Genomic DNA, 15,445 nt, shown 5'->3' on the forward strand with positions numbered 1-15,445 from the left:
TTCTTGTTGTGAGTGGTCTGTCTGAGATAGAGGTCTGTTTTTTTAATCAATAAAAGCTGTTTTTTCACAGTATGCACATTTTTCACATTTCACATATTTAAAGACCCTATGGGCAATAAAACTGATGTTTAGATTAATGAGCCAATAACCACAAATATTGAATTCTCACTATAAAATAGACCGATAATCACATTAGCTATATAAAACTGTTTCCACATAAGTCATATTAGGGATCCTTAATATATGGATGGGGTGTGTGTGTGTGTGTGTGTAGAGAGAGAGAGAGAGAGAGAGAGAGAGAGAGAGAGAGAGAGAGAGAGATCACAACTGTTAGACCCGAGTAGCCTACTTCAAAGATGCCTCAGAGATCTTCCTCACTGCAGTGACATCTGACGGCATGTTACGCTTCACGCGTCTTTAAAACCTGCACGCGCCCATCTGAAGAGTGACGCTCATTTCTTATGTGTAAATCCAACCTGTCGCTGTCATTGTGGACCGGTGAGCAGAGGTGAGGTGAGGTGAGCGCAACCGCTGCGCTTTCCTTACCACGTTCTCCCATCGTCCTCAAAGCAATCAAATATTTTTCAACCCGGTTTAGAAGAACTCATGAAGAACTATGAAGACCACTCGAAAATGCCGCGCTCTGCTCTCTGTGGGTTTAAATCTGTTAGCTCTTTTATTTTCAACGACGGCGTTCATCACGACCTACTGGTGCGAAGGGACTCAGAGGGTCCCCAAACCCAACTGCAGTAAGGAAAGACGGCATAACTGTATTGACTATGGGGTGAACGAGACAGACCCTAGCAAAGTTCACTATAGCTGGGAAACGGGTGACGACCGTTTTCTGTTTAGGCACTTTCACACGGGGATCTGGTACTCGTGTGAGGAGAATATCCACGGAGGAGGTGAGAGTTCGATAAGATTTCAACCGCCACTACATTTAAATTCTAACTGCATTTCTTGAGACTAGCCTACTCTCTGGGCTTTTTTATTTATTTATTTTTTTATGTAATTTAAATGTCAAATAAGTAAAAAGGAATTACTTTTAAACGTAACCCTTGTTCATTTGTTAAAGATTGTTAAAAAATAATGCGAAACGGGGCGTTCACTCCGAACAGTTCTTGCGTTAAAAAGACGCAGCGCGACAATTGTAACAGAACGCAGGTATCTCGAGACTCGTTTCTAATGATTTTGATCTTGAAACGGCGTCTAAAAAATCGCGAGACTGTCAAAAAGGCGTCTGTCTAGCGCATTTTACATATAGCGTAAACGTTCGGTGTGAACAGCCCCTATTGCATTCACTTGCTTGCTTATTTTGTCTGCGAGGAAAATTTTATTTTTGCTAGAATATCGTATTCTGTCTAAATAACGAAGTGGTATGTATGCTTTTAAATATTATTTTTATATCTTCTGGTATTTTTGCGCAGTGTGGAAACTTCAACAATGTGAATGTGTTTCGCAACGGATGTAAACGACAGAATGATTGCGCGCCACCAGCTTTGGAAACATCTGTCAGGATTTACTCTACTCTCGATGAGTTTTGAGGAACTTTATAAAGGACACCTTTAGGTAACAACGTTCCCTGTCGAACAGTGTAGAATAAGTAGCTCTTGGACAGCCTGTTAGCTTCATATTGAGGATGCCCTTATTTTTTCGCAAACTCAGTCAGGTTATTGTCACGAATTCTGTTTAGAACTTCAGGGTAGTGTTTGTTAGTGGAATGACAAAAGATTAAAGGACATCCTGCAAAATGGATTTGAACATGCATTGTCATTCTCTTTATCTGTATCTCTTTCCTTCACACGTTTAATTCAATGTTATTTAATTGGTACTGAGAACCATTTTTAATATTTATATCCAACATTACAGAAATTTGGTGCTTCAATTCAAACATTGAACAGCAGTTGGACAGAAAAAGACAATTCTTACCTTTGGCCTGCATGATGGGCTTGTATGGATTGATTAAGATATCAAATAGAGGAAAAAAAGGGCTTTGTTTTCCAAAAGAAAATGTTTATTCATTATTCACTCAGTAGTGCTCTCTCTGAGAGACTTATGAGAAATAAGAGAGAAATATGCAGTTTTAATATTTGGGTTTGACAATATGATGCTATTCTTTATGCAAAGTTTGTAAAGACTAAAAAAGTCAATATGATTTCAGTTTGTCAATGCACTGTAGTATGAGGGACTTAAAGGACTTGGAAAAAAAATATTTTGTTGTGTATTTAAAATAGCAGACAATATTAAGTTCTTTCTACATTTATTTTAAGTGTGAACTTGAAAATATTGAGTAAATTCTATATTCAAACATGTTAAAATTAATAGCTTATAGTTTATGAGTAACTATTATTTATTGGTTATTATTTTTATAATGTGTCATGTATTAATCCTAAAGTAAAAAATCTTGTCATATTTATTTGCTAATTTGAGTCAATTTCACTGTTAAATAAAATATGTAAAATTTTACATAACTTTTCGAAGCTGGTCCCAGCATGCACAGGGCTTGAATAATTAATGAGCTTAATGTTGGCAAGTTTATTTACACATTTTTTAAATTAATTTTGTTTTTACATTTGGTAACTTTTTGTTTTGTGCATTTCTTATTTCATTTTCTACTCCAAATGACCCATTCATGATCACTATAATTACCATTTGATTGTCACCATCATGGTGTTTTGTACACTAAGTGTTGAGGTCTGTATGCACAGCTTTTTATGTTGTATTCATTGCTAGTAATACAGTGTGATGTGGTCTTATAAGCTTCATTAACATGCAGGTTTATAATGCAATTATTATATGTCAAGGCAAATTGGAGATTAAACTGTAGCTTGGGTAAATAGTATGTTTATTATATTTTGATAATGCAAATATTCAGAGAAATTATTATTGCAGCTAGACATGAGAAGTACCAGTTTGACCAAAGTGTGCCATCGCTGCTGACGGATGATGTTACACTCAACCATAAGTACATACACATTGCGAAGCAGAAGAAACTGTACCTACGTCTTGGCTTCATGCGAAACGTCAGTTCCTTGCACTGTTTTTCAACTTTGGTGCTCTCCCACTGCAGAATCTACAGCCCCAAGTCAAAAGAAAAAATATTTCCTCGAGTTGTGAATGTCCGTTTGCAGTCTGAATTGAATGTTGGTGAGATAAAAAGACCATATCGCAAAATAATGGCAAGGAAACACGTCTTTTATTGAGTTTGTCGTCGCAGAAGGAACATATCAACATCAAGCGTGCTCAGTGTCCAATTTAAACAAATTACTCTTATGAACCGATTCTTTTTAGAGAATATATATATATATATAAACACATTAAAACATCACATTTCTTTGTGAATAATCTGAGATTTGATTCCTTATACAGTTATGGACAACATTTTTGGCACTCTTGGTAAATATGAGCAAAGAAGGCTGTAAAAAATATCTTTATTGTTTATGCTTTTGATCTTCATTCAGAATATTCACAAAAATCTATCCTGTAATGAATATCAAACAATTGAAAAAACACCACAAGTTTTATCAAAAAATTATTTGGACAAATATATGTTTGGCACAATTATTGACACCCTTTTATTCAATACTTTGTGTAACCTCCCTTTGCCAAGAGAACAGCTCTGAGTTTTTTCCTATAATGACTAATGAGGTAGGAGAACACACGGCAAGGGATTTGAGACCATTCCTCACAGAATCTCTCCAGATCCTTCAAAATCTAAGGTCCACGTTAGTGGACTGTCCTCTTCAGTTCACACCACAGGTTTTCTATAGGGTTCAGGTCAGGGGACCGGGATGGCCATGGCAGAACCTTGATTTTGTGGTCAGAGAAGCATTTTTTGTGTGTGTGTTGATTTTGATGTTTGTTTTGGATCCTTGTCCTGCTGGAAGATGCAGTCAGGTTTAGATTTTGTTTATCTGTTGGTATTTGATAGAGTTCATGATTCAGTGTATTCGAACAACATGTCCAGGACCTCTGGCATAAAAACAACCCCACAACTTTCAATGCTTTAGCTATTTTCTTATAGCCACTTCCCACTTTGTGAAGCTCAACAACATTTTTCTCCACACCATAACTATATTCTTTAGTCTCACCCATTGTGATGGAGGACTAAGGGAATTTGGCCTGTGTGTTACCTCATATTTTTACCCCTGTGAAACAGGAAGTCGTGGCTGAACAATTTCATGTTCCTAGTCTCTCAGGTGTACTAAAAATGTAAAATATGAATGGGAATATACTTCAGATATATATTACTCATAAGAATTTGTAGGGGTGCCAATAATTGTGGCAAACATGCTTTGGAGAAAAAATATTTATTTAATTATGAGATTGTTCCCCCCTTTCAATTAGTTTACTTCAATTAAATTATACATTTTTTTATATAGGGTATTAGTTTACACGTAAATGTAGCCATACAGTAGACTAAGTTGCATGGATTAAGTTTCCCTGTGGGAGGCTTCCATATGTTATGCAGTACATGATTTTTTAAAAGGAAAATTAAAAATGCGATGTGTTCTAATGAGATGTTTCTTTATATGTTACTAAATTAATTTAAGCACTATGTATTGTACATCCTATTTGTAAGTAAATGTAATTGAATTTACTGAAATGTTTAGGTTAAATTTACACTTTGATCAATATTACATCATAACTTAATCAGATTTTACTTAGTTTTATACCATTAAGATTTAATTGTGTGCAAAAACTTGAGAAATACAGATTATGCAAATCTTACTAGTAATTGTTTTCAGTGCAGGAAAGGCATCCAGTCATCAGACAAACACAAAATCAAGGGTTTCAATGTACAATGACCAGTGTTGTCACTGATGCTCTGTCAAAATGTCCTTAATGCACAGACAGAAATAGAAAAGAAGTACAGTATTGTACTAAATTTAATCCAAGAGACTTTGTCAAGGGAGGGAGAGAAGGTCAGTGTATGATTGTGCTGATGGAGATTAAGTTGTAACTTGATGAGTTTTTTACCCTATTTTTGTCAGCTTTGTTGATGTTGCCACTCTCTAGGATCAATGGGATTGAGGATTAATCTGACAACAGTGTCAGACAGGCTTTGTGCTGCAAACTCATCACACATTCATGCAAGCAGCTCAGATGAATCTCTGCTTAATGATGTTTCATCATCATTGCCATAATATTACAAACCTATTACATTTGTGTATGCATTCTTACCATGCAGACACTTCTGTATCAAAACAGCAAGTACATATATTTGTGTTGTTGTTGTTGTTGTTGGTGTAGTGACAATACTGAAGATGATTCAGTTAATTGAGTTGCTTATTCAAGTGCAAAGACAAAAGCCAAGAAGAGCTTAGTGCTTTTATACCAAGTGCTCTTGTCAGTTCTTTGAACATCTTGGTGAGTTTATGATTCTTTATGAAAATACAGAATCAGTTTAAATGTGGAATATTATATTAATTTTTAGCTCAGAGTGTAAGGTGGTGGAGTCTATGAGCAGACAACTTAAAAATAACATAGAATCTATTCTTATCTCCTCTGTGGAGCATTGTTACATTTGAGATAATTGTAGATTCTCAGGTAGACTGGTATCATAATTGGGAAGTATAAAATGCAATTACTGTAAATTTGCAATGCTCAATGATTTTATTTACAAGCTGTATATTGCATTCATTTGAGCTTGTTCAAAACATGTTTAACATGCTGATTATAAATTACGTTCCCAAAAGGCATCAATAAGTGTAAAGAGTTATGTTTATTTGAACCTAATTTGATTTGCCCCCATTGGCCCTTATCAATCATGGCCTCCCAATAATTCCCATCCCTGAATTGGCTATTTAACTGTACTCTCTATTTTCCACCAAAAGCTGATATGTGGTGAGCGTACTGGTGCGCTATGGCTGCCATCGCATCATTCTGGTGGATATTGCACATTGGTGGTTGTTGAGGAGAGTCCCTGTTCAGTATGTAAAGCACTTTGAGTGTAGTGTCAGAAAAGCGCTATATAAATATTAATTCTATATTAATTTATTCATGTTATGTATCAGCAATAACCAATGCCCCATTTTAACTGAAAAAGTCTCAAGAATTATATTTTATTCAGAGAAATATTATAGTCAAATTTAAAGACAAGATGAAAATGTGGAGCAGTAATTAATAATAAGTACTTAAAGATCTTTTCTCTGTGCACAATGCCTGATCATTTAGTATCACAGAATAATGCTAATGGCCACCAAATCATTTATTCTCATTACCAATGCTTTTACTCTCCACCAACCCTAGATAGCAGATTAAGCACATTAGAAGCCAATCAAAAGCCAGGGCTCTTTCAAATGGGGTATTGGAAGAACAGGAATGGTTTGAATGAAGATGATTAGAGCTTTTAATTCCATAATGAGTGGGCCAGCCTGTCATTCTGCTCGCTCTGGGTAGGCATTGGCAAATGGATCGCATGTTTTTTTTCCATATGTATTTGATGCTAGGGAGAGCCTTATCATTGCACCACATGTTCCCTAGATAATATTTAGCTGTTAAAAGCATATAGATATAAATATAATATACAGTATGTAGCATCAATGTTATTTCAAACAGTTCTGAAACATTTAAAATACCTCTATTTAAACATGAATGCCTAGTCTACAAATAAGTCTGTATATTTAAATAAACTGACTATAATTGATCATTGTAGAAATGTCATGTCATTGAAATGAATTAAATGATTACCACAAGTGACTCACCTAACTGGGGAAATAAAGCCCACTAGAAATTCAATTACTCACGTTCTTGCATCACTAGCCATTTTGGAATTGCTTAATATATTTCTCCTGGTGCAGTGAGATTCCCTTATTTAAACTGAGTAGAGGTTACCATGGGCCAATTATTTGCCTGGCAGAAGAATTAAGCTCCCTCCAGGGCCGTATTTACTAAGAGAAAAACTCAGGGAAGATTTAACAAGAAAAGAAGTGCACTTAGAAGGTTCAGGATATGAAAGCCGGAATATGAATCCCTGTCCTGTTCAATGCAACATAAAGTGCAATCAGTCAAATTCTAAACCTAGATGGTCCTGAGTTTATATCTGGTATCACTCTGGGTACCACTAGTGGCAATTCCTTCATCCTTATTTTAATGTTTCTAATGATGGAGTTTCACTGTTGTGTGTCAAATTGATTGAGGGTGCTATTTATCAGCATTCATTTGAACCTTTTTTGTACTTTGGCCAAGTTAAAATGCTAGAGTAAATCTTGACTTCTGAAGGTAATAAAACTTTGAAATGCTTGTGTGGCTTGTTATGTACAGTAGATGATGCAGTACATAAAGTTTTGTATACTGACTATATGAGTGCTGTCTGCATCTGACAAGCCCGGAGTTATGACTGTTCTGTCTGCAAAGTTGTGTCTTGCGGTAATGTGAACAGATTAAATGTATTTTCTGAACTGGGGCACAGTGCAGCAAAATTTCACCCCACTTATTGTTATTGCTGTAATGTCAGGGCCAAATATATGAAACACAGTCACAATATATGAATTATTTTGGGAAATTATTAGTGCAGCTTTCGTTGCATACTTGTAAGATTTTCATCATAAATAGTGAGAAATAGTGAAAAAGTGTTGTGTTTATAATAACTCCACTTTAGACCTGGGGCTATTCTAATATTTCAGCCTTATTTCTGCCTCATACTTTATGTACTTGAGATGTTATGGCTTAGAGAATTATTACTTGTTTTGTTGTGTGTCTGTTTTTCAGTAGTAATATCAGCAACAGTGGCATATTTGGTTGGATTTTATTGTGTTATTTCATTTCAAAAAGCAAATAAAATAACAAAGTGGTCAAAAAAACATAGATAACCATCTTTCCATTTACCTTCAGGCAACTATCCGTCCATGACAACAGCGGAAAATTACTAAAACATACTAAGATCTAAAAACAATTCTAAATGCAAATGTAACAGTTATAATGATGATAATAATCACTGAAATATAAATCATGGTTTGAGGTGAACATGTTTTTTTATTATTTTATGATTTAATCACAGATGTATAGTCTATATATAGAGTGACCCTGCAGAGTTACATTCACAACGAACTGCTCTGTGGAAATTAAGCGAACTGAACTCAATTAACCTCCTGAGGTGAGTTGGTCTGAGGGCATTTGCAGCATTGTCATAGACGATACTATTCTTGGCAACAAAAAAAAATTCAGATGACTGAAATAAGTGTGAGAATCCTGGGAATGGTGGTGGCGTAGTGGCTAAAGAACAGGGCTGTTAATCAGAAGGTCTGTGGTTCGAACCCCATGGTCACCACCATTGTGCCCTTGAGCAAGGCACTGAACTCAAGGTTCCCGGGGATCGTCCCTGTAATAATTGCACTGTAAGTCGCTTTGGATAAAAGTGTCTGCCAAATGCATAAATGTAATGTAAATGTAATGTTCCACACAAGACTGCATGCCTTGAACAAACAGTGCATCAGATGGCTTTTCTGTCATCTGTTCTTAAAAATACAATAAAGTGTGTTTCTTCAAGAGCATGTCTGTGAGTCTAACAGCACTTCTTGTGTCATGCCGAATCCAAGACGTCTTACAGTTACCCAGTATGCACAATATATTCACTACCTGTAATTAAATGTCTTCTGTCAGTGCGCATACTTTGCTGCCTGTATAATTTGATACGTTGGTAAAGAACTTTTTATCATGGGTTGCATACTCTTCATCAGGCAACTATTCTTACCAAAATTCGAAACACTGCCCCCAGTGACCAAAGTGGTTAGTGATGTTGGGCATATGGGCATATGTGAGCTTTATTTTCTTGGTGAAATGTCCATGGAGCGTTGCAAAAACCGAGTTGTGAATTTAGATGTTTTCAGCTGTACAGGGTGTAATACAATGAAGAAGAATTCTTATTTTATATTTGGATTTAACTGAACACCCAAACCCCAAACCTAAACCTAACTATCCGTGGAGTGAAAATATAATGGATGAAAAATGCAACCTCCAATTTGCACTCGTCACTGATAATGTTGCCAATGGTACTGGAACTCTCAGAAACAACATGCCAACTTCCAGTTTGATGATGTTGGAACATACCAAGGTTGATACTTAAAGGGATGGTTCAACCAAAAATACAAATTCTGTCATTAATTACTCACCCTCATGTTTTGTATTACTTTTTTCTTCCATGGAGTACAAATGGAGATGTGAGGAAGAATGATAGCTTCAGTCACAATTAGGGCTGCACAATTAAAAATAATCGAGATTACAATTACAGCTGCTTCAGTTAACTAATCGTGAAGTGTAAATTATGTCTTTCAATTTAGATCTATTCCCGTAGTGTCAAGATTTTTTATTTAAAACATTTTTGGGTCCATTATGTGCATGAATGCAGCAGATAACCAGAAAATATGTTTAAATTAGTCTATTTGCATATCAGAAATGACATAGTATTCTAGTATTGTTGTGATGCGCCCTTTCTGTTTATAATTTACTCAAAATGTAAAACAAAAGATGCAAACACTTGTTTTTTATGCAAACAAGCCATTCAGGAACAATTCTCAGCGTGTTCTGTATGTGTAGCCTACATAAAGTATATGGCATGCAGTTGCACTACCAAAAGTATTTAATCTAAACGAATAATCGCAATTTCAATATCAAGCTAAATAATCAGCAATAAAGATTTTCGTCATAATCGTGCAGCCACTCACAACTCACTTTCATTGTATGGAGAAAAGATGCAATAAAAGTGAATGGTAACTGGGACTAACATACTGCCTAAAATTTCCACTTGTGTTCTAACATGAGGGTGATTAAATGATGACAACATTTGTATTTTTTGGTGAACAATCCCTTTAATCTGACAGTTTTTAATGATTGGAAAATGGAGTATTCAGATTAAAATAACCTCTGCCACATGTTGCCGCTGTGTTCCGTCAATGTGAAGAGAGATCACATTAACAGATTTTTAGGGGGCTGAGATGAAAGACTACCATGAGGCGCAGGAGTTCTGTTCTGTTTCTCAGCTTTTTTTTAATTTTATTTCTGTCTTCTCTCTTTTAGGCACAGCTTAGGACCTTCAATCCTTCTCTATGGACTAGTTTATCATTCAAAGTTGCAGAGTAAAGTTTTATCAAGCAATAGCCCTGAGCCTCAAATTATCCTCCCCAATTTAATTAAAAGTCCAAATTGAAAGGGGCAGAAAAGATGCACCAGTAGCTCTACAAGTGTCTTTCAGTTCTAGCCCAGAGACTCATAGGACTGTCTTTTTAATTAAACAGTTTAATTTGTTTACTCATTTTTGGAGTATACAGTATCTTTCATGGAGCACTAAGTCTAGAGGTGTGCAGGCATCTACAGGGCTTCTACACTTTTAGATGACAAATTTAACATGACATAAAGAAGTCAAAAGTTCTCGGTTGTGAAATTAAACATTTCTTATTCAGAAATAACAAGAAGAGATTTAATTGTTGTGACTTTCTCCTGTCCCAGCTTAAGAGACAATTATACGTAAGTACTTCATACATTGATTTCCCCAAAAAACAAACACTGTAAACACTGTGGCTCTTTGGTGCAATCAGAAAATTGCTCTGTTTGTTTGACAACCAGCCAAACATAGCAGCATTGGCTCAACAAATGGTGTGAGTTTTGGCCAGGCTAATCTGGAAAAATGGGGTAGTGGTCAGGAAAACGTCTCGGGTTATGACTATAACCCTTGTTCCCTGAGAAGGGAACGAGACACTGCGTCGTTGAAAACGACTCTTTGGGGAACGCTCCTTAGCGTACGCCTCTGAATTATGAATGAAACTATTCCAATCTTGATTGGTGTTGCGTCATGACGTAACATGTGACGGCATAACCGGATGCATAAAAGTGACGCCGGTACACATACACATTAGCCTAGCGATGAAGCAAGCCGCTCTCAGGCCTTGAGGGGCGTGGCAGGACGACGCAGTGTCTCGTTCCCTTCTCAGGGAACAAGGGTTATAGTCATAACCCGAGACGTTCCCTTCCGAGGGAACTCGCACTGCGTCGTTGAAAACGACTCTTTGGGGAACGAATGCCCACTAGGCCACGCACCGAAAAAAAGGCCTGCCCTAGGGTGAAACTGAACTCAGGCACTCAGCTAGGACGAGAGCACACGTGCGCCAGGCGTACTAGGGAGGTGCAGACTGTAAAACCTGATGAAAGTGTGCGGGGTAGCCCAACCGGCTGCCTCACAGATCTCCTGGAGGGGTACTCCCGATAAGAGAGCCCTAGAGGACGCCATGCCTCTAGTTGAATGAGCCCTCACGGCCAAAGGTGAAGGCAAATTGCGCACCTTGTAGGCCGAGATAATAGCCTGAACAATCCAATTACTAATGGTTTGTTTCGAGGCAGGGAGCCCCTTCTTAGGTGACCCAAAACACACTAACAGTTGGTCCGACCTCCTCCAAGAAGAGGACCTCTCGAGGTTAAACACTCAAATATCTGACAGGGCAGAGCAAATGGAGCCTCTCTTCTTCTGCCGACACATGAGGTGGAGGATAAAAAGCCTGCAGGACCGTAGACCGTGCCGTGTTAGACGGCACCTTAGGCACATAGCCAGGTCTCGGGTGTAAAATGGCTTTAACTCCGCCAGGGGCAAACTCCAAGCAAGCTGGCGTCACTGCCAGGGCTTGAAGATCACCCACCCTCTTTAGAGAGGTAATAGCTAAGAGAAAAGCCATCTTGAACGTCAGGTCCTTGGGCGAAGCCGACTGAAGGGGTTCGAAGGGGGCCAGGGATAACCCTTCGAGAACCACCGCCAGGTCCCAGGCAGGAACCCTGGACCTGGTTGTCGGTCTCATCCTCCATGTACCATGGAGAAAACGAATGACCAGCTGGTGCCTCCCCAGAGGCCCATCACTCAGTGGTGCATGGAACGCCGAAATGGTAGCCACGTACACCTTAAGTGTGGAAGGGGAGAGACCCGCAGAGAAACGATCTTGAAGAAACTCCAGAACTGAAGCCACCGGGCAGTTAGCTGGATCTAATTCATGTTCTCTACACCAAGTGGAGAACACATTCCACTTGAGGCCATATAATCTCCTAGTAGACGGAGCCCTAGAGCCAAGTATGGTTTCAACCACCCCCGCTGATAGACCAGCATTTAGGTACTGAACCCCCTCAGGGGCCAGACCCACAGTTTCCACAGCTCTGGACGAGGGTGGAAGACTGTGCCCCCCGCCTGAGACAACAGATCCCTCCTCAGAGGAATCTGCCATGGCGGAGCTATCAGGAGTGAAATTATGTCTGAGAACCATACTCGGGCCGGCCACATGGGGGCAACCAGAAGTAGACTGATGCCCTCTTGGCGGACCCTTTCCAGGACTCCCGGGAGCAGAGCGATCGGGGAAATGCGTACAGGCGAAGCCTCGGCCAAGCCTGTACCATGGCGTCCAACCCCAGTGGGGCTGGATGTGAGAGGGAGAACCAAAGTGGACAGTGGGACGTCTCTCGAGACGCGAATAGATCCACTTCTGATGGTCCAAATTTGTCCCATATCAACTTCACCACCTCTGGATGAAGTCTCCATTCCCCGGGCCTCAGCCCCTGCCTCGACAGGATGTCTGCTCCCTGATTCTGAACCCCGGAATATACATGCTCTGATAGACAGTATTTTCCCTTGGGACCAAAGAATTATCTGATGCGCCAGTCTGCACAGAGGGCGCGATCTGAGTCCTCCTTGTCGGTTCAGATAAGCTACCACTGATGTATTGTCCGAACGTACTAGGACATGGTAACCTTTGATGTCTGGAAGGAAGCTCCTCAGAGCCCTGAACACAGCCAACATCTCTAGACAGTTTATGTGCCAAGAATGATGATGGTCCTGCCACAGACCCCTGGCAAAAGCGGCCGTCCATGACCGCGCCCCAGCCAGTGAGGGAGGCGTCTGTCGAAACGGTTTTCCGGCGACATGACGCTCCCAACACTGGCCCTAGGGACAGGAACCAAGGTTTCTTCCACATTAGCAGAGAACGAAGGCATCTGCGCGTTACTCTGATTATACGAAATGGATTCCCCTTGGGGGAAAACACCTTGGCTTTCAGCCACCACTGGAGGGGCCTCATGTGCAGAAGGCCCAAAGGTATCAAGTTGGATGCCGCTGCCATGAGGCCCAGCAGTCTTTGAAACTGCTTTACAGTGATGGCCTGGCCTAGTTTTAACCCGGACACCATCGCCAGAACGGACTCGATACGTGCAGGAGACATGCGTGCCTGCATCGTAACCGAGTCCCACACAACACCCAGAAACGTTGTGCACTGGGATGGTTGTAACACACTCTTTTGTGTTGAGTCTCAATGCCAAACTTCGAATATGGCCAAGGACGACATCTCGATGCCGAACCGCCATTTCTCGAGACTGGGCCAGAATGAGCCAGTCATCGATAAAATTCAGTATGCGGATGCCCTGAAGTCTCAGAGGAGCAGGAGCTGCATCCATACATTTGGTGAATGTGCGGGGAGAGAGTGCTAGGCCGAACGGAAGAACCCGATATTGGTAAGCTTCGCCCCCGAAAGCGAACCTCAGGAACCTCCTGTGACATGGAAGGATGGGTACATGAAAATAGGCGTCTTTTAGATCTATCGTGACAAACCAGTCCTCGGATCTGATCTGACTCACGATGACAGGAATGGTAAGCATTTTGAACCTGAACCTCCTCAAAGGCCGGTTCAAAACTCTGAGATCTAAAATCGGCCTCAACCCCCCATCCTTTTTTTTTTTTATATGCAGGACCCATGCAGATATGTTGGGAAGATGATTCCATGCCTCTACAAAATCTACTACGGGAACCAGCCTCTCGAGGCTGGTCTCGGGTGTTTTTCGAGCACTGTTCTCGACTTCCTGAAGCGAGATACCGGCAGGATTTAGTCGATACAGTCCTTGTGACCACAATTGATGTGTGTTTTTTATTTTTTGACGCGAACGGCACGGTGTGCGTTCGCTGGAAATTGATGTGGCCCGAAGCGTCAGAGACGGCGGGAACCGACACCGATTTCCTGAGAACTCCGCGCTGCGAGAGCAACCTCGGTTGCTCTGCAGCGGGGGAGACAGCCCTCCGAGGTTCTACCACCTCGGTAGGACCTCTTTCCCGAAGCTTCCACTAAGGGAACCAGCCTCTCGAGGCTGGTCTCGGGTGTTTTTCAAGCACTGTTCTCGACTTCCTGAAGCGAAAGACCGGCAGGATTTAGTCGATACGGTTTCTGTGACCACCATTGATGCTTGTTTTTTTTTTTTTTTTTTTTTTTACACGAACGGCACGGTGTGCGTTCGCTGGAAATTGATGTGGCCCGAAGCGTCAGAGACGGCGGGAACCGACACCGATTTCCTGAGGACTCCGCTGCGAGAGCAACCTCGGTTGCTCTGCAGCGGGGGGGGACAGCCCTCCGAGGTTCTACCACCTCGGTAGGACCTCTTTCCCGAAGCTTCCACTAAGGGAACCAGCCTCTCGAGGCTGGTCTTGGGTGTTTTTCAAGCACTGTTCTCGACTTCCTGAAGCGAAAGACCGGCAGGATTTAGTCGATACGGTTTCTGTGACCACCATTGATGCTTGTTTTTTTATTTTTTGACACGAACGGCACGGTGTGCGTTCGCTGGAAATTGATGTGGCCCGAAGCGTCAGAGACGGCGGGAACCGACACCGATTTCCTGAGGACTCCGCCGCGAGAGCAACCTCGGTTGCTCTGCAGCGGGGGGGGGACAGCCCTCCGAGGTTCTACCACCTCGGTAGGACCTCTTTCCTGAAGCTTCAACTAAGGGAACCAGCCTCTCGAGGCTGGTCTCGGGTGTTTTTCGAGCAGTGTTCCCGACTTCCTGAAGCGGGAAACCGGCAGGATTTAGTCGATACGGTTCTTGTGACCACAATTGATGCTTGTTGTTTTTTATTTTATTTTTATATATTTTTTTATTTTTTGACACGAACGTTCGCTGTGCGTTCGCTGGAAATTGATGTGGCCCGAAGCGTCAGAGACGGCGGGAAACCAACACCGATTGTGTGCGGCCATGTAAGCCCTACTTATTAAAGCAGATGTATCTCTGCAGGGCTTACTAGGCAGCGCCGGGGTTTTAGCCCATATACCGTGCCCCCAAAACATCGTCTGTAATCAAACACTGGGGCTGGAGATACGGGACGAATGCGGTTTACCCCCGATCTCGTTTTAGATATCTTTGTGGAGATCGGAGAAAAACGGCAAACCCCGGCGCTGAGTTTGTGATCTGTGCCGCAGGAAACGCACGTCTAATTTTCAACTTGCGTTCCCTGCTCATTTTGTGGCCAGCTGATATTCAGTCTGGCCACGGCACGCGTCACAACCTCAATCAGCTCCTCATAAGCTTGGCCAAAAACTGGCGTGCTTGGCTCACGGTCGTCCACATCGATGCTGAGCATATCCACTTCCTCGGAAGCAGTGAGCTCAAGCAAGGGGACCTGATCATGGGCAGAAGAAGCCGCGACGCGGGCTTCTGCACC

The 15,445-nt window shown here is 41.1% G+C and overlaps 1 protein-coding gene across 1 annotated transcript in view; it reads left to right on the forward strand.

Moving 5' to 3' along the window:
* The first annotated feature begins 519 nt into the window (after positions 1-519).
* Positions 520-15,445, forward strand: part of LOC127653071 (germ cell-specific gene 1-like protein) — a 35,611-nt gene continuing 20,685 nt past the window's right edge. Inside the window, exon 1 of the mRNA XM_052139581.1 lies at positions 520-905. Coding sequence (XP_051995541.1) covers positions 617-905 — 289 coding nt within the window. The 5' untranslated portion in view covers positions 520-616. The remainder of the gene's footprint in view (positions 906-15,445) is intronic.

Source organism: Xyrauchen texanus, chromosome 12, assembly GCF_025860055.1.
Source record: "Xyrauchen texanus isolate HMW12.3.18 chromosome 12, RBS_HiC_50CHRs, whole genome shotgun sequence".
NCBI classification, from domain to species: domain Eukaryota; kingdom Metazoa; phylum Chordata; class Actinopteri; order Cypriniformes; family Catostomidae; genus Xyrauchen; species Xyrauchen texanus.